Here is a 23,133-nt window from a genome sequence, read left to right as displayed (position 1 = left end):
ATTTTCTTCTAATTATATTCAATGCTGCGCTCCCTTTGGCTTCACGCACGAAGTATTGAAAGATAAGCTTAAGAGACGGAAAAATGTTTGAAAATGTGCAATTTTTCTTTAAAGTCTTCAGGAAGCTTAATTTGCTTGTGGCTCAAGAAGTTGAAACTGAGTCTACATCTTCTGAAATTTTGATTTTTTATCGGCAGCAATAGTGAATTATTCGCTCTGTTCAGTTGCTTTCAATTGAACATTCAAACTTCGGAGCATTTTTCATCTTCCAATCGCTTCATACAAATTTTCATCTTCTTCGTATCTCAGTCATAGTTAAACCTCCACGATTTTCGTCTAGTTATCTTTAATGCTGCGCTTCCCTTGGCTTCACGCACGAAATATTCAAAGTGGAGGCTTCCGACAAGGAAAAATGTTTGAAAATGTGAAACTTTTCTTTAAAGTCTTCAGGAAGCTTCGTTTGTTGGTGACTCAACAAGCTGAAACTGAGTCAAAATCTTCTGAAATTTTCATTTTTCATAGGCTGCAATAGTGAATTATTCGCTCTGCTACTGAGCAGAGAAGCAACTGTGCTTTCAATTGAACATTCAAACTTAGAGGTTTTTCATCTTCCAATCGCTTCATACAAGTTTTTATCTTCTTTGTATCTCAGTCATAGTTAAACCTACACGATTTTCTTTTAATTATCTTCAATGCTGCGCTTCCCTTGGCTTTAGGCACGGAAAAATGTTTCATAATGAGCAATTTTTCTTTAAAGTATTCAGGAAGCTTAGTTTATTTGTGCTCCAACAAGCTGAAACTGAGTCAAAATCTTCTGATATTTTGATTTTGTGTTGGCTGCAATAGTGAATTCTTCGCTCCGATCAGTTGCTTTCAACTAAACATTCAAACTTGGGATTGGAAATTGTTTGAAGCGATTGGAAGATTTTCATCTTCCAATCGCTTCAAACAATTTTTTTTTAAATATTTTTCGTATCTCAGTCATAGTTAACTACATGATTTTCTTCTAATTATCTTCAATGCTGCGCTTCCCTTGGCTGCACGCACGAAGTATTCAAAATGGAGCTTCAGACACGGAAAAGTGTTTCAAAATGAGCAACTTTTCTTTAAAGTTTTCAAGCTTAGTTTATTTGTGCTCTAACAAGCTGAAACTGAGTCTAAATCTTCTGATATTTTGATTTTTTGTAGGCTGCAATGGTGAATTCAAACTTGGCAAGTTTTTCATCTCTTTTCTAAATTTCTAAAGTTTTACTTAACATCATTGACACTATTGAGGTATTTTCTGTGAAAATTTATCAAATAAATTCTATTGGAACACTCCCCACCTTAAACGCTTTGTAAAGACTTTTTTTAAAACTTTTGCAGCTTCGAATTCTGGACAAAACCCTAATAATTTTTTCTGGGTTTCTTCCAAAAAATATTTTCCCCAACAGAACAAGCGAAACTTTATAATTAATTAGTTGTAAAATTCGCCAACTTCGTCGTTGTGAATAATTTAAGTTATTTTTAATTCCGGTTTCTTCACTTTTAGGTCAATATTTCTAAACAAAACTCTTTTTAAACTGTGCACACTGAGAGTCTTCGAATCAAAAAAATTAAAACATCGATTTTACAAAAAAACTGGGCGTATTTATACTTTGGTCTTCTGTTCCTTCATTTGGTGTCTTTTTCGAATACTCGTTTTACTTTTTAATTTGGGACAAAATCCAAACAAAGTTCCTTTGTTATTTTTTTCTCGAAAAAATTAGTTTTCCGAAAAAACGATCAGAAAAAGCAAAGGCATATGACTATTTGGCAAACGCATTGAATACCTCACAGCTTTGAAGATTTTTAAAGTTTCTTCAAAATTTCCGGTTTTTTCGTTTTAGACCAAAAACCAGAAAAACCGCATTTTTAAGCAATCGTTTCTACAGATAAGGTAACTCAGTGAGCCTTTAAATGTTGGAACAGTGCTGCGCAAATGGCTTGGTACTCAGTAACTCAGTTCCGTTGCTTGAAAAACGATACTCCGCATGTTAAAATTCCGGTCTAAGGTTTCGTACAGCTTTAATCCGCTTTGATAAATGAGTTAAGACTCATTAACCGATGAGATATAACTCATTAACTCAGAGAGCGGCAACAACTCAAAAGCGCAACTCAGCACAGTGTAACCGAATTTCTGGCCCACCTAGGGGAGGATTCCTAGATCTTTAAGTGGCGGCGGATGGATGAAAAACGGCGATAAAATAGTCCACAATTTACCAAACAATCACTAATTGTTCCCAAATAATCGCGAAATACCAAATCGGTTAGTCAAATGGGACTTACCCTTAAATTCGGGAACCACCAAATAAAGTTTTTCTATAGCCAATCGTGGGGTGGCTAGACCAGAAAAATATCCGCACACTACACTGTCTTTAAAAGTTGGAATCAGCCGGGTTCTGTCCACTCAAAAGTACTCGGAAGCGCGCTTCAGAAACACAACCTGATCCTTCAGAATGTAATCTGGGAAAAAACGGGACTGAGCACAAACATCCCCCTTTAGGGGATATTTTGTGGGACTGACTGCTTCTCTCGGCTCTGTGCAGGCTTATTTATCCTAGCAAAAGGGGGTTCCCTTTATTATAGGGTTTCTCTATCCGATACGCGCGCTCCCACAGTGCACTCAATTTTTTTCCCTCAATAGAATGTGGTTCCCCTGTAACTGGTGTTTCGCTCCACGACAATCCCTAAATGAATGTCTGCTAAAGTTACTGAGATACAGGGTGTTTTACCTTTTAAACCCCCAAAATATTCACAGTTTTGCTTCTATTTTCTTGGAGGTTAGGTCCTTCTGGCCAAATTTGTGATGCTCTATCGAAAAGCTCCTAACGAATATTCAGAGAGTTTTTTTCGCAAATTCCGTGTATGCTGTTTTGTGGTTCAATGCCTTTTTGATTGCCCCATTTTAAAAGGACGATTAAAATTATTATTTCTAACTTTATTAAATATTGTTAAAAACATACAATAAATACATTGTCTGGAGGTGTATGTGCTTATAACTAATGCATCCTTAAACGTTATATTCCCTAGTAATGTTGCTGATTAAATGGCGTCAAGTTTCGCAACGGAAACAAATGCAAATGATCTGACCCTTCGGGATTTAGCCAAGGGCGAAGCCCTAAAGCGACCAACTGATGGGCTGATTGGTTTCCGCTTACATAGATAGAAATGTTGTAATAAAAACGCTATAGATATAGAGACGGCACGATAACATTAAAGCTTTAGCACGTTTAGATACTCTCTAATGTAAGGGCGTCGTACGATGCATAAAAATACTCTCCCTACACAACTAAATCCTACCGATTAACTAATTAATATTGCATGAAAGTAAACGGTTTTTTATCACTTTCCTAACGCAACGAAATAAGTACAAAATTACAAGGAGGTGGCGGATATATCCAGTCCTACTGTCCATCCAAGCGTTCAGAGGCTGGGATGGACTGTGTGATCCAATGGTCTACTACTTAATGGAATGTATTTACATCGATTTATTAATTATTTTGAATTGAGATTATTTAATAGAATTGCGTAATAGAAAGGGGGATGGGAGGCAGCCGGAGACCTACTGATTTATCGGACATAGGCCTAGATTTGTCTGGATCTGATTAGGCCTGGCGTATTGTTGATTGATTGGCTTCGTGTTAGATCTAGTAAGTCAGTCGATAGATTCTTGCAAGCGATGTTCCGGCTTATAGTTGAAAGTAACTGTTTTTTTCTTGTTTAATATGGACGCAGCTGAAGATTTTTTCTAGAGCCCCACTAGGGCTTAATATTCAGTAGGATGGTCTGCACTGCCCTCCACCTCTTGGTCGTCGTCCTCATCGTCGCTTCCACCGTCCAGACTGTTGGAAAGTCGTGATTCCGGCTTCTTGGCAGGCGGTGCGCTCGTCGTCATTATTGTGTCTGGAAAAGTCGAGATTTTGCAACCTTTCCTGCAGGAAACTGCTTTTGGATACTGACTGCAATTCGGCTTGGAATGCGTGCGAGTGTTGGCAAACTCCACTCCGTGTTTATCCACGCACCAACACATCCCAATCGCTTCATGGCACTGAATCGGCTTGTAGAAACCCAGGTTATCGCATTCGGGAACGTACACATCTGGGAAAAATCAGAACGTAAATAGAAATTTAAGTTTTCAATGTTGACTAGGCCTGGGTAACTCAGTGAATTTTTAGGAGTTGGCGCAGTGCTATGCATATGGTTTGGTGCGCCAACCCAACGCACCGGCGCCGTAACTCAGTTCCTTTGCTGAGAAAATGTTGAAAATGTTTTTTAACTTGTTTCTAGATTTATTTGAATTCACGCATGAAGAAAGCAGACTGCATTCTAGCGTGAAGATCGGGTTCTATTTTGAGGGTACTTGTTTTGCTCATACGCGTAGTTCTTGCTACTTGCCTACTGCTAATTTCTCGATTATCAAGCACTTGAGTTAAAACTTCTTCTTCTTGATCGACGGAAATAGCACGCCTTTGGCCCGCTATGTCCCGCTTAGGACAAAAACTACCAGCCGTTGTCCAAGCCGTTGAAGTAGATTGTGCAATAGTTTTTGATTTGGTTGCGTCTGTCAGGATATAACTCTAAAAAAAATATCGGCGATGCGCTCTACTTCCAACATAATTTTCTTGCGGATAAAAAGTCCATTTAATGAACATGTGGCAATTTTACTATTATTCATTTATCATAACTCTCTGTAGTATGTTGCAGGTCTATTTCTATTTCCAGCAGTAATGTTTGGACAGTGTTTTTCGATAAGCGAATTAGCGTAAAAAAACTCAAGGTGTCCATGATTTAAAAATAATTGACTGGCGGATTAAATATTCGGGGTCTTCTAACAACCTGAATGTCATTATCCTCATCAGATGGTGGTAAAACATCGCCATAAAACAAATCCAACCTGTGTTTACTTAAAATTGTTTGAGGTTATAATACTACACTAATCGTGATTATCGTCAATAACCAGCCATTTTCGGCGATTAAGTTAACCACTGATTAAGTGTCCATAATCGTGGTTAAAATTATGGTGGAACGCAAAGTGTTGATTAAATAGTTTTAATCAATGATTAACATTTTAATCGGAAATGGTGGAACCGGGCCGAAGACTTCACATGCAAGACCAAGACGAAGATTGCCGTTGATTTGCAAGACCACGACCAAGACTATGTATGCAAGAACAAGACCAAGACCAATAGAAGGTCTTAGTCTTGCTTTGCTCATCACTAGGTGTTATCTCTATTTTGGGGATTTCTGCGTTTAATTTGCAACACGACAAATTTCACAGAAACAGAGAAAAATAAAAAAAATCTACGTTAATGAAAAAATGTTTAATTAATGACATGAATTTACGGTTTCTGAAATTTGAAAAAAAAAGAGAAAAAAGGCAAAAAAATGTATCACTTGAGCAGGTCTTTGCGCGGTAGTGTGCAAAGCCCGAAGGGTGGATGCGGTGAAACGCCACTGGCTTTCGCAGCAAAGCTAGAACGCTCGGCGGTGGTATGCTGCCAAAATACCCACTTAACACCCGATTGATATTATTTACGCTTAGAAAAAAAATAATATAAAACACGTGGTTTGACGAGCACAAGTTACCGACTGCTAACCGTTTGATTTGCTGAAATACTCGAAATACCTACTTAGATAAGGTAGTACCATATCGCGCATTTCTTCATTCGAAAATAAGTGATTTCAGGGCATTTGTAATAAAATCAATGTAAGAGTAAAACTTAAATAATTTTTTTAGCACTTAACTAACACCAAACTGACAGTAAGATAATTGTTGTCCTAGGCTCACTTCATAAATGTCAATCTACGACAAAAGGGATCTAATTTGAGCTGGTTCAAAACATCACTAGATTTTTCATTGTGAAATATCTCGAAAACGGTGACAGATAGCGACTTCAACCAAGTATACATCTTTTGCTGCAAACCTATTGGAGAACCCCATATTGCTAACAAAAATGCGATATGGTAAAACCCAAAGAAGTTCTGATGTTTTAAATGGCTCCAGACTATTGCAGCTAGCGCCCTCTAGGAACTACAAAGTGGATAATAGGAAATGTGGATTTGCCGATCTAAAAAACCCCCAATCACAAATTCTTGTAGTACTAGTAACACTGGTTAAAAATCCATTACGAAAAAACGAAATTTTTATTTGCCCTTTGACCTTGGTATCTCGGAATCTAGTGACTTTCGGATAAGGCCAATTTGCCTGAAACGAAATATTTTTGACCAAACATTATGCCAGTGAATTTTTCGACATTAGTTGAGGACCACCATGTAATCATTTATTTGGAAAACCCTTGGAAACTGCAGTTTCTTCACTTTTAGGTCAATATTTCTAAACAACCCTATCTCTAAACAGAAAAACCGCGTTTTTCCTAACGTTTTACTGTAAAATACTGGCAAAATGAATTTTTGTGCAAAAAAATTAAGAGATTGATTTTACAAGAAAACTCGTCGACTTTCTTTGGACTCAGGTCTGTTGCTGGAAAAACTTTGATTTATTTTTTAGTTGTTTGAACACAGTAGTAAAACGTTACTCACAAAAACGGTGAATGACCCTTTTTGAGATGTGAAAATTCCAGTCTCGGGTCTCGTAAGCTTCTTTAATAAATCACGTATAACTCATGAACAGATGAGTTATAACTCGTTAACTCCGAGACCGGCAACAACTCAATAGCGCAACTCAACACAGTGTTACCCATGCCTAATATTGACATCGAAAATCTACGGCCGATGCATACGTACCGAATGCATCCGAAATGATTATGCGCCGAAGAGCCGCACAGGACCTATCAGCTTTAGCAAAGCACTTGCACCATTCGATTGAGGTGATCACCAAGTCCTTGTCCAGATCGCACTGTTGCAAGTAGGATTTCAAGCAACCTTCGCCCTTGTCGTGCTCCAGATCGTAGAGCTCTTGCACAGATAGCTTGGAGTCGGCGTTTTCATCCAAGTGCTGGAACATCCATCTCACCTCGCTCCTGCAGCTCGGTGTGAAACGAACTGGAATAGTCCACAGCCTCAGTAACAACTCTAGAAAGCCCATGGAATTTTACCCCTGGATTTGCTTCTGGGTCGTCGTCTTTTGGACGAATCGGCCATCACAACTGAGAACCAATCCAGAAGACGGTTGCCCATTGCTTGCAACGCAGTGGCGGGACATTGTTTGGGACTGGATGTGGCTGGATCCAGGCCGTTGATCGCGTTACTGAAGGCCTTCTCATCGGTCACCTCGTTGTAGCCTCTCAGTTTGTCTTTGTCCTCTCCATAGAGCATGTTGTCCTGAAAGCAGCAGGAATCAAGCAAACAGCACAAGGCAACCGGCCAAACGACTGTTACCTTGTTGAACTGCGTGTACTTGATGTACTTGTAGTGTTTGTTGTCGTACTTGATGTCCTGTGGAACAAATGAGTAAACCACGTCCTTCTTGGACGGTTTCTCTGGGTTAGAGCTGCTGATCGAGCCGCCTGTCCCAGACTTATCCAGAGTGGCCCGATATTTGCTGATAAAGTTGTTCAGGCGCTCAGACTGCCTCTGCTTTTTCCTCAGCTTGATCTCCGGTTCTGCTGAAATGTTTTCACATCAAACCATTTCCGTTCGATAATGGGTAGGGTTTCAAGCTGGTACCTTTGCACGGACAGAACCCTTTGCAGGACACTTTAACGGTGCTGTGGTGGATGCAATTGTGGTAGTCCATACGGCACAGGGAGCTGTAGGTGCGATTGTCCGAACCGCATAGGAAAATTGGCTTCACCACTGGGCATGGACGGCATCTATGGAAGACCTTTAGAAGAACCACACTAAATGAAAGCGCAACTGCTTACTCGTTGGAATCGCTCGCGTCGTCATTGGCTTCATCATCTGCATCATCTTCGCTGTCGTAAAACACGTCTTCTTCGTCATCGTTCTTCGAAGTTGGGTCTTCAGGTTTGGCGCCAGCCTTTGGCACCACTACATCCCTAGAAGCGCAGATGGCTTTTCCAATCTTTGTGTTCGAAGAAGGTTTCGTAACTCACCCATTCTTCTTCAGTTCTTTGCGCGACACGCACACGGCAGTAAAGGAGTCCTCCAGCAGGCAAATCTCCTTCTTCTTGCAGTTCAATGGACGGCATAAATCACCTAGAAAGCCACAAATATATGTTAACCCATCTGATCCAAAACAGGGGGCTAAAGCTTGCCGGATTCTTCGGGGGCTTTGCCCAACTTTGGCCTAAGAGCGAGATTCTTTTGTTTCAGGTAAGCAAATTTGGATTGTTTGGGGGCGATTTGCCTCCCTACTAAGACCAGGAAATTAGTATTCAGACCAGGAAAAGAAAACCGCGTCCTAAGAGGGTGCTTATCGGGGCTAATTCGCCGTTTTACTCTAGCTAATTAATAACACCAAAAGTCGGGCCTCTCTGGATAAAGGCAATAGGAAACGTTATCGGGTTAATCTGGTCGCTCTCTAATGCGTAATCGATACAAGCAGCGCCAGCCAGCAGCTCTCTATTCTCTATTTTTCCACGTTCAATATGGATTTTCCATTCGGTTTTTCCTTCTCCGATCTCAAATGCCAAAACTCCAGCCAGTATTTCAATTACTCGACTAGGAAAATACGTTGATTAAATCGAACCGCTTTGGATTCTTCTGATGTTTTTTTGCCAGCTCTTTTTTTTTCATTAAATTAACTTCTTAATGGAGCTTTGACCGCACTGTGAGCATGACTTGTGATTTAGCGTCCATTTCAGCGTAATTCTTGAGATGAGCTGCCGAAAAGCTTCAAGTGGCTAATTGGATTATTCCAGTAGTTTTTGATATGCGGTTTAGTTAAAAAATCTTGGTTTTTTGCTTCTGCCTTTTTAGAGGTTAGAAACATTGAATTAACTAATTTAATTTATGCGGAATAGACGGTTCTTGAGACGCTGCATCGAAAAGATTCACTGACTATGTCGTTAACATGAACCGTTTTGGAGATATGAATGAAAAAGCACACGAATTCGCATGTACGTCATATTTTGGCTTCCAGCTCTTTAGAGGTTAAGAATTTTAAATAACGTTTATATGACAAAGACGTATTTTGAGATGCTCCATCGAAAATATCTTAATGATTATTTGGGTAGTATGAAGCGTTTTTGAGATATTAATGCAAAAAGACATAAATTCGCATATACATTATATTTTTGCTTCCAGCTCTTTCGGGGTAATAAATTTCTAGTAAAATCTAAAATATTCAAATGTACTTCTCGAAAAGGGCTATCGAAGAGCTCCTGGTAGGCCTGGGAAACTCAGTGAATTTTTAGGAGTTGGCGTAGTGCTACGCAAATGGTTTGGTGCTCCAACCCAAGGCACCGGCGCAGTAACTCAGTTCCGTTGCTGGGAAAATGTTGATGACTTTTTTTACTTGTTTTAATTTTAATTATTTTAAGTTTTACTTGTTTTAATTTTATTCATTTTAGGGGTCATTTATTAATAATATTTTAAAAATTGTTTCAGAATTTTCCCATTTTAGCCAAGTTACTCTTTCTTCTAAACCCTTAATTTTCTAAAGTTTCACTTAAAAATGCTGCCAGTCTTAAGGTATTTTCCGCGAGAAATTATAAAATAAATTTCTAATCCTTGGTCGCTTTTGTAAAACGTTTTTAAATCCCTTTCCAGCTTTGAATTTGGAACAAAAATCAAACAATTTTCCATCAAAAAACAAACAGAATAAGCGAAAATTTACAACAGATTATTAGGAAATCTCGTAACCTCCATAACTCTGAAGACTGTAAAGTTTGTTAAAAAATGTGGGTTTTTAGTTTTGACTGATTTTTTTTCCTTTACTTTCTGCTCAAAAACGCTCTATTTTGTAGAGTTTCACTTAAAAGTACTGACGATCTGGAGGTGTTTTACGCGAAAACTTTTTCAGCGTCGAATTCAGGATAAAAAGGAAAATAAATTCGTGCCGTTTTTCTAACCATTCCGGAAAACCATTAAGGTCTCCAAAACTCACAAAACTAAAAGTTTTTAATCGAAAATGCAATAAAACGTTATTTTTTTATGATTTTCTTCTTTTCTGGCAATAAATAATAATTTTATCGAATTTTTCACCTAAATTAATTAGGATTATCTTGAAAAAACGACCAGAGAGCAAAAGTTTACAAAAAATTATTTGGAAAATTTGCCGCCCTCATCGCGCTGAAGAATTTTAAAGTTCCTTTAAATTTTCAGGTCATTTCAGTTTTAACAAAGTTTCTATTAAGCAATTCTTTCTATGCAAAAATCGCATTATTTTTTAAATTACTGACAATCTTCAAGTATTTTCTGTGAAAATTTATAAGATAAATTTTATTAGAATGCTCGCCTCCTTAACCGCTTTACAAAAATGTTTGGAAAACTTTCTGCAGCTTCGAATTATGGACAAAACCCTAATACTTATTTCTTCTTCTTTTTCCAAAAATATTTACCCGAACTTAAAAAGGGAAAGTTTATAATCATTTATTTGGAAAACTCTTAACTTAACTTTTAGGTCAATATTTCTAAACAACACTGTCTAAACAGAAAAACCGCGTTTTTCCTAACGTTTTACTGTAAAATACTGGCAAACTGATTTTTTTATGCAAAAAAATGAAGAGATCAATTTTAGAAGAAAACTCGTCGACTTTCTTTGGACTCAGTTCTGTTGCTGGGAAAATCTAGATTACTTTTTTTTAGTTGTTTGAACAAAGTAGTAAATCGGTAGTCAGAAAAAAATGTTAAAGACCCTTTTTTAGATGTGAAAATTCCAGTCTCGGGTCTCGTAAAGCTTTAATAAATCCGAACCGAATGAACCGATGAGTTATAACTCGTTAACTCAGAGAGCGGCAACAACTCAATAGCGCAACTCAACACAGTGTCATCCAGGCCTAACTTCTGACGGTTAATTGCATATTTTCAACCGTTTTTGAGACACGAGGTGTTTTAGACAGCTTGATCGTCAGAAAGTTCACTTTTTGCTTCTATCTTAAGTGATATATCACTATAATATTAACTATTATATAACTATAATCTGGTCTTTATCTTAGGTTCCTATTCCTATTACTTTCCTATTACTTTTATGTCGCATATACATCATATTTTGGCTTCCGGCTCTTTAGAGTTTGGAAATATCTAATTAAACCTAATTACTTGAATATAGATATAAAAATGGTATATCGAAAAGTGTATGCGACCAATTAGATATTTCGAGCCGGTTTTGAGATAAATAGTGTATTAGAAGGCTGGTTAAGGGGGCGAAGCCCTGATCCGATGTTTAATGTGTTGATACCGAAATATCCTCCGGGGAAGCGTTCTTACGCTAGATGCGATATTTTCACTAGTGTTTATTTTGGAAGCCTTTTAAGGCACAGTCATGCTCGTAGCTCTATTTGGACAATAAAATGATCACGAATTAATTCAGCAGCCAAATCCACTCAACTGGCAGAATTTCAAGATCCATTTGCCAGATTGCATTTTTTGCCACCAATTGCTCTTCTGTGCCCGGAAATGGGTCGCAATGCGCTTCGGGTTTCTGCAAGCCAAATTGCCTGTTTTCCAGGCCTCATTGTGTGTCAAATGCCCCACATACGCCCGCTATTTATAGACTTATATAATGCTCTATTTAACTTGTGTGCGGTTTCTTTTAATGGAAAATCAATGAAAGCAAACACTTACTCGATGGATCGTGTATCCAATGCTTCTTTTCTGCTGATTTCCCAGCCTTTGACTCGTCCTGAAAGGAAGAAAAATTGTGTTAGCGCTGTTTCCCATTTTAAAAGCCAGTAGAAAAGTTCTGGCTTAATCCTCCAGATCCAGCTTGTTAGGAAGTAAATTGCCAGGCTGATGGGCCGAACTAGTTCGGGCAGGTTTTATTAATGCCGTTCAATTTCCGCCTTCCAGACACAACAGGAAGCAATTCCAATTTGCAATAAAATTCCTGGATGGAGGCAAAAGGCCGTAACATCAGAACCCCTCGAGATTTTCCATTAGAGAAGGGCCTGAAAATTCAATAATTCCAGGATTTTCATTAGATCTATGGATGGTCGAACATTATTTAAAATATTTAACAGTGCCAGAGGAGAAGTAAAAAAAACAGCGGAAGGCAGTAGAAATCGATAAGCGACGCAAGCCCTTATTAAAGTTGCCAGGATCAAACGGCCGCAATAAATCCAGAAAATTGTCTTTGGATGGAGAATGGAGGAAGTGCCATTCGTTGGCTCGGGCTTACGGCTCTCCGGTCTGGAATTATTCCGGGGTTTTTGCTCTTTAACCGATTTATGAACTGGAATGGCTTCAAGGGAGCAACAAACGAGCTATCTGGATTGCCAGAATTGGAGAAAGGCCAGTGTCTCTATGCAAACGAACTTTTCCCGAGCGTCTCTAGTGGAAGGTTTGAAGGATCGAGCTCAAAAGCTCTGGTTCAAAAGCCTTTGTCTTCCTATTCCAAGATTGAGGGTTGGAGCTCGAATTAGGTCGGTTTACTTGTGAGGAAACAGAGATGAGAGAGAAATGAGAAATTAGAAGAGTCTGAATTGGGAGTGGCAAAAGCTTGAAGAGAAAGCATGGAAATCGCTCTCAGGAATCGCTCTCATGGAAGTTATCATCTCTTTTGGAAAAATCGATAAATTTGCTTTAAAATGTGCCTTTGAATCAAACTCTCAAGTTCTATGTTATTGGTTTATCTGTTTTTTTTTTAGTTAATGCAAAGTGAAATATTCAAACATTTTGGTTTCTTATTTATTTTAAACTCGTCACATTTATGCACAGGTTCTTCACCTATTTTCTAAGAAAAAACCAAAGTTGATAATAATCAGGCTTGTTCATCTATTTATTGATGAAAAATATATTTTTTAAAACAGGCTTTGGAGCGACAAAAGCTTGAAATTGACGCATGCGGAAAACCGCAGATGTGGGATCTCGTTTGAATTTTTTTCTAAATTGGCTTGAAAATCTGCTTTTTCATTAAACTGGCCACACAAATAAAACGATTTTTTATCTATTCGTTGATCAAAAACTCAATATTTAGACTATTCTGGCTTCGAAGTGAATTGATCTTAAAGTCCGTTTTTTTATTAAACTGGCCACAACAAAAACGATTCTTCATGTATTTATTCACAAAAAAATTAATGTTTAAAATTAGAAATTAATAAAATAATTTTTAAACTTAATTAAAATTAAGTTTAAAAATTCAAATATTGGGTCTATTTTTAAAAATTTGCCAAATTCGCTTTAAAATCGGATGGCAAATGTCAGACTTTAGTGCGATTGAAGTGGAAGTTTACGAGCAGTCAGTCAACCACCAGTGCATTCTATAAGGTGTAAAAGTTTCAAGTTGCTACTTGCTACTAAATGGGAAGGAAGTTATAAATTTTCAAAGGCAAGCGTGCAGACTGAAAGTGTTAATTTTTTACCAATTTTTCAAACCCTTGGAAAAATCAGACTTTACTGCGATTGAACTGGAAGTTTACGAGCAGGCAACCACAAGTGCCTTCTATAGGGTGTGAAAGTTTTAAGTTGGCACTTGCTCTGAATGGGAAAGTGACTGCAATTCGGCTCTAGTAGATTTTTAGAAAAACTTTCATTCAGTTCACCAAACGTCCATGTATCCTTGTCAACGATTACCATGGGGCCTAAACCTAAAACCGGCATCGGGAAGTTTGGCGCAAAACTCCAAACAGCCGAAACTCCGCAACTCCGGATCGATATGAGGGAACGAAATAGTTTCGTTGCTTTAATATCCTGAAGGGTGAATTGATGGGGGCTGGTTTGCTTCGTTTTAAATGCCCTTCCATTAGCCGACCGATTTCGAGCTCGAATATGGAATAAATTCACAACTTTCCAAACTATGGACAGTTGCTCGGGAATTTCCATTATCAGGTGATCGATATGTAGGTTTCCCTATTGCTGAGCGACTGCATTAATTAGTTGGGCGAACGCCCCAGTAAATTTCGCATCAACAACAGCCTTAATGGGCTTTAGTTATAATCCTGTTAAGGAAACAGAACGCTTTGATTGCTAATTATAAACGCCCCAATCCAACTAACAATACAATATTTTTTAAAGAGTGGAGGAAACAGTTGTAATTGTGTAAAGTAAAATTATCTTATATAAAACACGTTTGCTAAACGGGACGTGATGCTGCAAGCAGCTCGATGGGAATCGATAAAGACTGGCCTTAAAGGGCAGTTTTTTGCGCCTTTGGCTGGCGACTTGTCGGACGATTTATCTTCCATTTGGATATATGTTTTAGTGCATTTTTTACCGGCTTTCATCCCCCGTTTCGAAGATAAGGCGTCCGCCCCGATTCCCCATTTCCGTTCCGAATTGCTTTCATTAGGGCGAGGGGCGCTGGAGATTTAAACGAAATTGTCGAATTAGTGGCGCTTGCAAGAATTAATCACTGTCGAAAAAATAAACCCCCAAAATAATTAATGTGGACCTTTGGAGTGAATCAAAGCGCCATTTCGAACCTAATTGCTTCACTTGCTTCGTTAGAGTTGAAGTCAGTTTTGTCTCAGGAGGGCGGAACTGGCCGAGGTTTCCATACAAAGGAGTTGCACAGTTAAGTGGGCCATTGAGAAGCGGGCCATCGTCATTGACCGCTTTATGAGGGGGTTGAGTCCTTTCATTTCCAGGCGCCTCCAATCTGGATTAACTCCTGAGGGTCTAGCTGGCAAATTTTCCACCAGATCTTTTCGATGCGAAGCAGTGGCAATTGACCAGTGAATTTAACAAAAGGAGGAAATATTTTTCTTTCGGTTAAAGCGCAATTTCCCCGGTAAATTATATTCCCTTAACGAGAACGTCCCTCCGCTTTCGTACTTGCGGAATTATGCAAATTCTCGCTATTGCAAGTTTTATTTATGGCTCAATTCCGGTTAATTTGTGGGGCTTGGCTGTTTTCTCGACTCTGAATGGGTCACGGCACTGAAAAAGAGCCATTGAGGTATCTTGCAAGGAAACGACAGTCGCAGACAGTGCTCTAATTGGTTTGCTGGAATTCACTAGCTTTTGCCACCCTGAACTCAAGCTATTTTCAATATTGACTTTTCTTATCGGTAAATAGCGGAGTTTGAGGAGGAGTAAGGCTTTAAGGCCAATTTAGCCAATTATTTGCGAGATTCAAAATCTGCCTTAGTTTCAAGCCTTTGCAGAGGTCAGCCTATTTTAAACAATAATTTTTTCGTTAACCGATTATCAAATGCTTCATAAATGTGGCGAGTTTGATGGAAAGTAGGAATTTAAGGCCAATTAGGAAAATTTCAAAAAGAAACTAAATTTCTACGGTTTCCATGCTGCACACACATTTATTTTTCTCTTAATAAATAGATGAAGATGAAGAATTACTTTATAAGTGTGGCAAATTTGAGAACAATGCGAATTTTAAGGCCAATTTGGTACCATTTTCAAAAAATACCTAATATTTGCGGTTTTCAATCTGCATTGACTTTAGGCTTGTCCCACTCTGAAGCCAAACTGTTTTAAATCTTGATTTTTTAATGATAAATAGATACTAATTTGGTCTATTAATGTGGCGAATTTGGTAAAATGTAGATTTTACGAGCAAATTTAGGAAATATTTACTGATATTGATGATTTATAATCTGTGTTTTAAATCGTGTATTATTTCAAGCGTTTGTCACTCCGACGCCTCACTCCTTTAAATATTGGCTTTTGGTTTGTGAATAAACAGAAAATTGGTCTATTAAATTAGCTAGTTTAATAAAAAGGCACATTTTAGGTTAATTTAGTGAATTTTGCAAAATATACTCAATATTTGCGTTTTTCATTCTTTATTATCTTCAAGCGTTTGCCACTCCGACGCCTAACTGTTCGCAATATTGTTTTTTTTTTTCATTAATAAATAGAAAAAAAGTGTTTTGTACATGCAGCAAATTTGATAAAAATACAGATTTTAGACCCAATTGAGGAAATATTAAAGCGGAAACCGAATAATTGCGTTTTTTATACTGCATTATCTTCAAGCTTTTCCCACTCTGAAGACAGAATGTTTTAGACCTTGATTTTTCCCATATTAAATGGATGAAAAATTGGTCTAAGAATAAGCCAGGCATGATGAAAAATCTGCAAATTGATAAGCTTAAAGCTCATTGAGAAAATTTTGCAAAATGTACTCAAAATTGCCTTTTTCATTCTGCATTATCTTCAAGCGTGTGCCACCCCGAACGTTTACTGTCTTAAATATTAATTTTTCCAGTACTGAATAAATTGAAAAAATGTATGCTAATTCAACGAGTTTCATAAAAAGGCAGATTTTAGGACCAAATTGGCGACTTTTTAAACATTCTGTATTATTTCAAGCGTTTGCCACTCCAACGCCTCACTGATTTCAATATTGATTTTTTTGATTAGTAAATATACAGAAAATTAGTCTATTAATATAGCTAGTTTAATAAAAATCATGTTTTAGGCCAATTTAGCGAATTTTGAAAAATAGACTAAAAATTTGTGTTTTTCATTCCACATTATCTTCAAGCGTTTGCCATTCCGGCGCCTCACTGTTTGAGATATTGATTTTTATTCATTAATAAATAGAAAAAAATGGTCTATTAATGCAGCAAATTTGATAAAAATACAGATTTTAGAACTAATTGAGGAAATATTAAAACGGAGAGCGAATAATTGCGTTTTTTATTCTGCATTATCGTCAAGCTTTTCCCACTCTGAAGACAGACTATTTTAGACCTTAATTTTTCCAATATTAAATGGATGAAAAATTGGTCTAAAAATAAAGCAGGCTTGATGAAAAATTTGCAATTTGATAAGTTTAAAGCTCATTGAGCGAATGTTGACAACTATGCTCAAAATTTGTGTTTTTCATTCAGCATTATCTTCAAGCGTGTGCCACCCCGAAGCCTGACTGTCCTAATTTTTTATTTTTCATTAGTTAATAAACAGGAAAAATGTAAGCTAATTTAACGAGTTTAATAAAAAGGCAGATTTTAGGGCCCAATTAGCGAATTTTTAAACATAGACTTATATTTGCATGTTTCATTCTATATTATTTCAAGCGTTTGCCACTCCGACGCCTCACTGCTTTAAATATTGATTTGTTCGTTAGTGAATAAATATAAAATTGGTCTATTAATTTAGCTAGTTTAATAAAAAGGCACGTTTTAGGCCAATTTAGCGAATTTTGAAAAATAGCCTCAATATTTGCGTTTTTCATTCTACATTATCTTCAAACGTTTGCCACTCCGACGCCTGACTGTTTGAGATATTGATTTTTTCATTCATAAATAGGAAAAAAATGGTCTATTATTGCAGAAAATTTGATAAAAATACAGATTTTAGAACCAATTGAGAAAATATTAAAACGGAGAGCGATAGTTGCGTTTTTTATTCTGCATTATCTTCAAGCTTTTCCCACTCTGAAGGCAAACTGTTTTAGGCCTTGATTTTTCCAATATTAAGTAGATGAAAAATTGGTCTAATAATGTGGCAGGCATGATGAAAAATCTGCAAATTGATAGCAATCTGCAAGCTTAAAGCTCATTGAGCGAATTTTGTAAAATATACTCAAAATTTGCCTTTTTCATTCTGCATTAACTTCAAGCGTGTACCACTCCGAAGGCTGACTGTCTTAAATATTAATTTTTTCATTAGTTATTTCAGCGGGTTTCATAAAAAGGCAGATTTTAGAACCAAATTAGGGACTTTTTAAACATAGACTTATATTTTCATTTTCTATTCTGCATTATTTTAAGTGTTTGTCACTCCGAAGCCTGTCTGTTTTAATTATTGAATTTCCTATTCACAAATACAAAAACAAATTGTCTATTAATGCGGCTAATTTGATAAAAAGGCAGAGTTAAAGGCTACTTTATGGAATTTTTCATCCGAAAGCAACATTTGCGCTTTTCACTCTACCTGATTTTCAACATTTTTCACTTGTTTCTGCCATTGATTTTTTCACAAATAATTGCAAAATTGGTCTATTAAGACAGCGAATTTGATAAAAAGGCGATTTTAAGGCTGATTTAAATAGTCTTTCAAACGAGACAAACAAATATCTGAGATGTCCGTTCCGCATTAACTTCAAGCTTTTGCCACTTCGAAGCCGGACTATTTGAAATATTTTTTTTTATCGTAAAATAGATAAAAGAACGCTTTACTAATGCAGCAAGCTTGATGGGAATTTGTATTTTCACGCTAGTTTAGCTAATTTTTCAAAAGAGACCGAGTTTTTCATTCCGCATAAGACAGACGGAAATTTAAAAATTTGATTTCTCGTTAATAAATAATTGGAAAATGTGTCTATTATTGCGGCGAGTTTAATAAAAAGGCAGATTTTATGCTATTTTTAAAGAGAGTCCGAATATCTGCGTGTTCATCATTCCACATGATCTTCAAGCTTTTATCAGTCCAAAGTGAGACTGTTTTTGATATTGATTATTTTATCAATAAATAGATGAAAACGCTGAATAGATGAAAAAGCAGGCTTTAGGTCAACTTCGAACATTATTGAGAAAAAGCCCCAATATACACGTTTTTCATTCTTCATCTTCAAGCTTCTGCCGCACCGGAAGTTAGTGGGCACTTATATTCTCTTGCAAATAGAGAGAAAATGCGCTATTAATAAGAGCACTTTTGAGCCTGATGGAGCGCTTTGCGACATTTTTTTCGACTTCACTCGAATTTTAAGACCAATTTTTTGGCATAAACTCAAGGAAAATTTGAAACCGCATTTGATCTAGGCGTGGCACCAAGACAAAAGACCCGAAACGAAAACCCCTACCAAACCGGCACATCCATCCATCAATATGGGCGCAACCCACATAAAGCAATATTACTTTGAAACCGATATTGAACTTTTCAATTCTCTTCTGTACAAAAAGGCCCCCAATCTTCCCTAATGGTAAAATCAATAAAGCGGAGTTAACGCCGACATGGTGCCAGTGGCGAAACCTAAACCATCCCTCAAAGAGCTTTATCGTGCCGATTATGGTGATTGTTCGAATACGAATTCGATTTTTTCCTCGCCCAATTTCCAACGTATCTCCAGCATTATCATACATATTGCTTTCGGGCCCTCGATGCCCTCAAAACCCTTTGCCACGCATTGCAAGAAACTCCCACAGTTTAACTGGTTAAAAGAACTTTTTATGAAAATTGTGCCCAGGTTTTTTAGGGGCCCAATTGTGGCTGTGGGTCCAGGCCAAAGAAAAAATGGAAAATTAGGTGATTTTATGTGGGATTTGAGGAGTTTTTTATTAAATTTTCCGTTCAGCTCAATATTAGTCGCTTTAAATCCAGCGAATCGGGAACGTCCGAAACACAAGTCCACTCGACAGGAAAACAATCAGGAACGCAATTAAGCAGCAATCAAAACATGTCCAGGGGACAATGTTTCCATCGGAAGAAAGTGTCGGTTGCAATGGACAAAAATTGAAATTTTTGGTGCAACGGAGCGCATGAATAATTGCATAACAGTCGCAAGTTCACCTATATGATTTAAGCGAAGCCACAGCAGGTATGCACGCTACTGTCCATCCGAAGGCCCCGCAGGGCAAACGAAGAGATAAAATTCGCTCACCTCTTCATCGAACTCAAAGTCGCCCTCGAATTTCCTTTTGCGCTTTGCCTCGACATGGAAGGCCACCAAACCGACCAGCAGGACAAAAATGAGCACCCTCATCGCGTCCGGGGGTGGCGTTTTGTGCCGCTTTTGCCACGAAAAGACACTGTTTTGGGCGAGCGGTGAAAGACAAACGACTTGAGATCAAACCAGCTTACGCGATACACCGCGACCGGATCCTCGATGGTTCGAATGACCGCGTTCTTCGGCTACGGGGGGGCATGTGAGAGTGCGCGAGTCCGAAACAGAGCCCCTTCACATAGAGCAGGCTCGATCGGCTCCCGAATCGGCCGGGGTGGAGGCAACATACCGATTTTTCCGGACGAATATCGGATGCGTAGTGTCACGGTGGCGGGGGCTGGAACAGCCCCTAGACTTTACACCTTTAAACCGAAAATTTTGCCCCTAAATGGCCCCCCATCTTCCTCTTTGTCTTCTTTCTGGAGGTATCCACTGCAATATTTTCCTCGGCAGTCGTTCTCCCCCATACGACTCACATATCATTAATTGATATTTTCCGATGCAAGCCACTCGTGGTTACGAAACGTCAGCAAAACCAACGAGCTGAAGAACCCGAAAACTCCACGATTTGTGGCTTTAAGCATCAAATTCGTTTTTGGTTGTTAAATAATGGGCTCCAATAAAATGCGCTCAGCGACAGACGCTCCAAGGGTGAGCCAAAGCCGCAAATCGATGCCCGACATCCGTTTAGGCTGGGCCTGGTTTGCGTTAGTTTGGCCAGACTAAACTTTTTCCGAAGTTGAATCATTTATACTTAAAACTGCAGCCTTTTTCTATTTTGCGGTTAAACATTTAGCATGAAGCCTCCAGAGCAAACGACAGTGTTTGAAGCGCCCTATCGATACGGGTCTAAAGTAGTCTTTGAACCCGGGTAGTTCCCATCGTTCCTGAGAATTTCCCAAATTGCCGCTTGAATCTTTTCAGCGGGTGCAAAAGGCACAGTTATTGGGTTGCTCCTAAAAGGGTTCAGATGACTGATCGGATGTTTTTCATAGTTTCTGAGATTTTCCCAAATTTTCGTATGAATCTGCGTGACAAAGCGCAGTATTCTTAAGACGCTCTATCGGAAAGCTCTTTATGATTATTCAGATAGTTCAACGGTTTCCGATATATGAAGGAAAAGGCACAAAAATTCATCAAATGTGGCTGCTATCTGAGACTAGAAATTATGCTGGAACCGTAAGAGGAGCTTTTAAACAATTGATCAACAAATTACACCTGGGGGTGAATAAAAGTACAACACACTAATAGAAATAGGGAATTTAACCAGTTATCACATCCATTATCACATTCAATAGAATGAACCAGTTTAACCACAGTTGCGCTGGAACGGAGACATGAATAAGTCCCGACCCTGCTCCACCATATTGGAGACCGTAAAAAGGAGTCTGCTCAGTATTTCCTCCCGAGTGGGGCCGGTATTGAGAAAGACCATCTGATTGACCTTCAGACAGAGGATCAATGGTGTTTTTTGAAACACTGTTAATTGAGCGCTGATGCCATTTCTATCGAAGTAATTCTCCAAATCCTCCCACTTGGAGAACAGGACCTGGAATACAAAGTTGCTAAAAAGGTTTTTTTTTCACTAACTCTAACAACTACTTTTGTGGTGGGTACCAGCAGCTCAGTATCTGGACAAGGGCTGACTGTAGGCTGTGAGTCGCCAATCCGAAGACCCTCCATTAAACTCAAGTACTTGCCCAATACTGTGGCTGTTTGGGCTTGATCGCACTTTACAAGGTTCAGTTGGGGAACATCATTGCGCGGACTCTTCTCCAAATCAGCTTCCCTAATCCTGGAACAAGCCAATCAAACCAAAGCCAACAGACAATGGAAAACAAGTACAGTTTCAGCATGTTTTTGGCCGAATCCTGTTTGGCGTTCTTCTTCGTCCTTCCGAAACCTTTCGCTTCGAAGTTGAGGAACGAGCACAGCATGCAGAACTGAGTCATCGATTCCATACTTTGCTTATAGATTGGTTGCGAAAATCGATTTCCTGAGCTAAACTCGTTCAGTTTTCCCACGTAATTTAAACAGGCCAAGTCATTGCTCTTGGGTGGCAACAGGGTGGAATTGAATTCATTCTTTTGAAATTGCTAAAACATTTGGATAAATGGTTAACGAATGAGTGAATCGGATTTGGTTTCGTTTACTGAGTAGTAAAGATGGAATGGGGTTTTTGCAAACAACTCCAAATTTTAAGCCTAGTTAATGTAGGTACAGGGTGTCAAAATTTAACCAGGAATTAAAAAAATGCGCTCGACTTCAGTGGGGCACCATACAGAAGTTCCGAGTGATAAATATTGGCTTTGGCCTCAGACTCTTCGCAAGAATTTCGCTGCCCCGGTGGAAAACTTGTGCATGTCCACATGCCTGCGTGCTCCACAATGCCTTTCACTGATTATTTATCATGTCGAGATAGGACCATTCCAAAATAATGAATATACTGAGTGAATAGAAACAGATCAACGGGAATTGCAATGCACAATTTTGTGAAATGTAGGGCTACTTTAAAAACCAGTTTACCTCACAGTCCGTTGAAGTTGGGATATCGAATAGCTCCAAAATTTCACTAGCTGCTTTATGTTTGGCTGCTTGTTTAGTGGAACCGATGGCTGAGGCAGATTTTCCATCCAATGTAACTTCGCAGGAAAATGTGGGATTATGCGATTGCCCCGATACAGACATTTCATAGTTGGGAAAGGGCAAGCCTTTCATTGTGGCAAATTCCTGCAAAACTGACACCGGAAATTTCATCATTTTGGATGGGCTGAATAAGGGACACTTTTTGTACAATCTGACCACTTTGGACCCACTAAATATCACTTAGTTGCAGTTTGATTTATTATTGAGCAAGCACTGACCACAAAATATCCCCCCTTAGAATAGAAACAAAATAGGGCGGGACATTACATGCTATTTCGAACCTCGCTATTGTAGATTTTTTTTTGGCAGAAATTTCCAGCAGTTTGCGGTTAGTTTGCTATTTGGTAGATATGTGGAGACGACACTAAAATTCTCCGCGGACCTAGCATTGCGCGAGCGCGAAATTTAACCGTAGCCCGCCTCAGCTGACTGTCGAAAAATTGGCGCGCATTTTAAACCACTTTGTTACTGATAAGATGTATCACATGTATATGAAACTTGAAACCACCCCCACTAATTGCCCTCCAAAAACGGTTTAACGGTCCAACGCTTCCTGTTCCCTGCTGCTAAGGCAGACGTTTGTCTTTGCTTCCATCGTATAGATGATTTTAAAGTGACCGAATTGAAAATTTCTTCAAATTGTTCGCTACTGTGTTTTTATCACCTAGTTATTGCTTGCTATCAACGATATAAACTGTAATATATATAACAATAGTATAGTTAGCTCATATATAAAAAAGAGTAGATAATAGCCGTATTTTTTAATAAGTTTGTGCAAGTTGCATGGTGTTATCCAGAGTCGTTTAAGTGCTTGGAATTTAATTGCCTGTTAATTTAATTAATTAGTTCTTCAGGTTTGTTTGGTATTCACA

The 23,133-nt window shown here is 38.3% G+C and overlaps 2 protein-coding genes across 4 annotated transcripts in view; both read right to left on the bottom strand.

The window, feature by feature from the left end:
* Positions 1–2,938: 2,938 nt before the first annotated feature.
* Positions 2,939–19,884, bottom strand: LOC109541205 (proteoglycan Cow). 2 transcript variants are annotated; one of them, XM_048666716.1, is made up of 10 exons: positions 19,553–19,884; positions 11,671–11,728; positions 8,037–8,139; positions 7,845–7,979; positions 7,648–7,793; positions 7,360–7,586; positions 7,077–7,302; positions 6,766–7,023; positions 3,982–4,119; positions 2,939–3,924 (listed from the first exon to the last, which is right to left on the bottom strand). In XM_048666716.1, exons 1-10 carry the CDS (start codon positions 19,652–19,654, stop codon positions 3,788–3,790), a joined length of 1,530 nt encoding a protein of 509 aa, XP_048522673.1. In that variant the 5' UTR covers positions 19,655–19,884; the 3' UTR covers positions 2,939–3,787. The 2 variants fall into 2 exon arrangements, with proteins under 2 accessions (XP_048522673.1, XP_048522680.1); XM_048666723.1 differs by having other exon boundaries at positions 7,360–7,583.
* Positions 19,885–20,859: 975 nt separating this feature from the next.
* Positions 20,860–23,133, bottom strand: part of LOC109541227 (RISC-loading complex subunit tarbp2) — a 3,716-nt gene continuing 1,442 nt past the window's right edge. The window contains exons 2-5 of one of the 2 annotated variants that reach the window (XM_048666738.1): positions 22,142–22,353; positions 21,461–21,711; positions 21,218–21,410; positions 20,860–21,164 (exon numbers count right to left, since the gene is read on the bottom strand). In XM_048666738.1, the coding sequence (XP_048522695.1) occupies positions 20,925–21,164; positions 21,218–21,410; positions 21,461–21,711; positions 22,142–22,333 (876 nt within the window). In that variant the 5' untranslated portion in view covers positions 22,334–22,353 and the 3' untranslated portion in view covers positions 20,860–20,924. Of the gene's footprint in view, positions 21,165–21,217; positions 21,411–21,460; positions 21,712–22,141; positions 23,128–23,133 lie in introns of those variants that run through there. The other variant, XM_019910029.2, reaches the window with a different exon arrangement.

This window comes from Dendroctonus ponderosae, unplaced genomic scaffold, assembly GCF_020466585.1.
Source record: "Dendroctonus ponderosae isolate FM_Combo_2020 unplaced genomic scaffold, Dpon_F_20191213v2 Dpon_F_20191213_1, whole genome shotgun sequence".
NCBI lineage: Eukaryota > Metazoa > Arthropoda > Insecta > Coleoptera > Curculionidae > Dendroctonus > Dendroctonus ponderosae.
The sequence above is the reverse complement of the archived record's forward strand: the minus strand, read 5'-3'. Positions and strand labels throughout refer to the sequence as shown.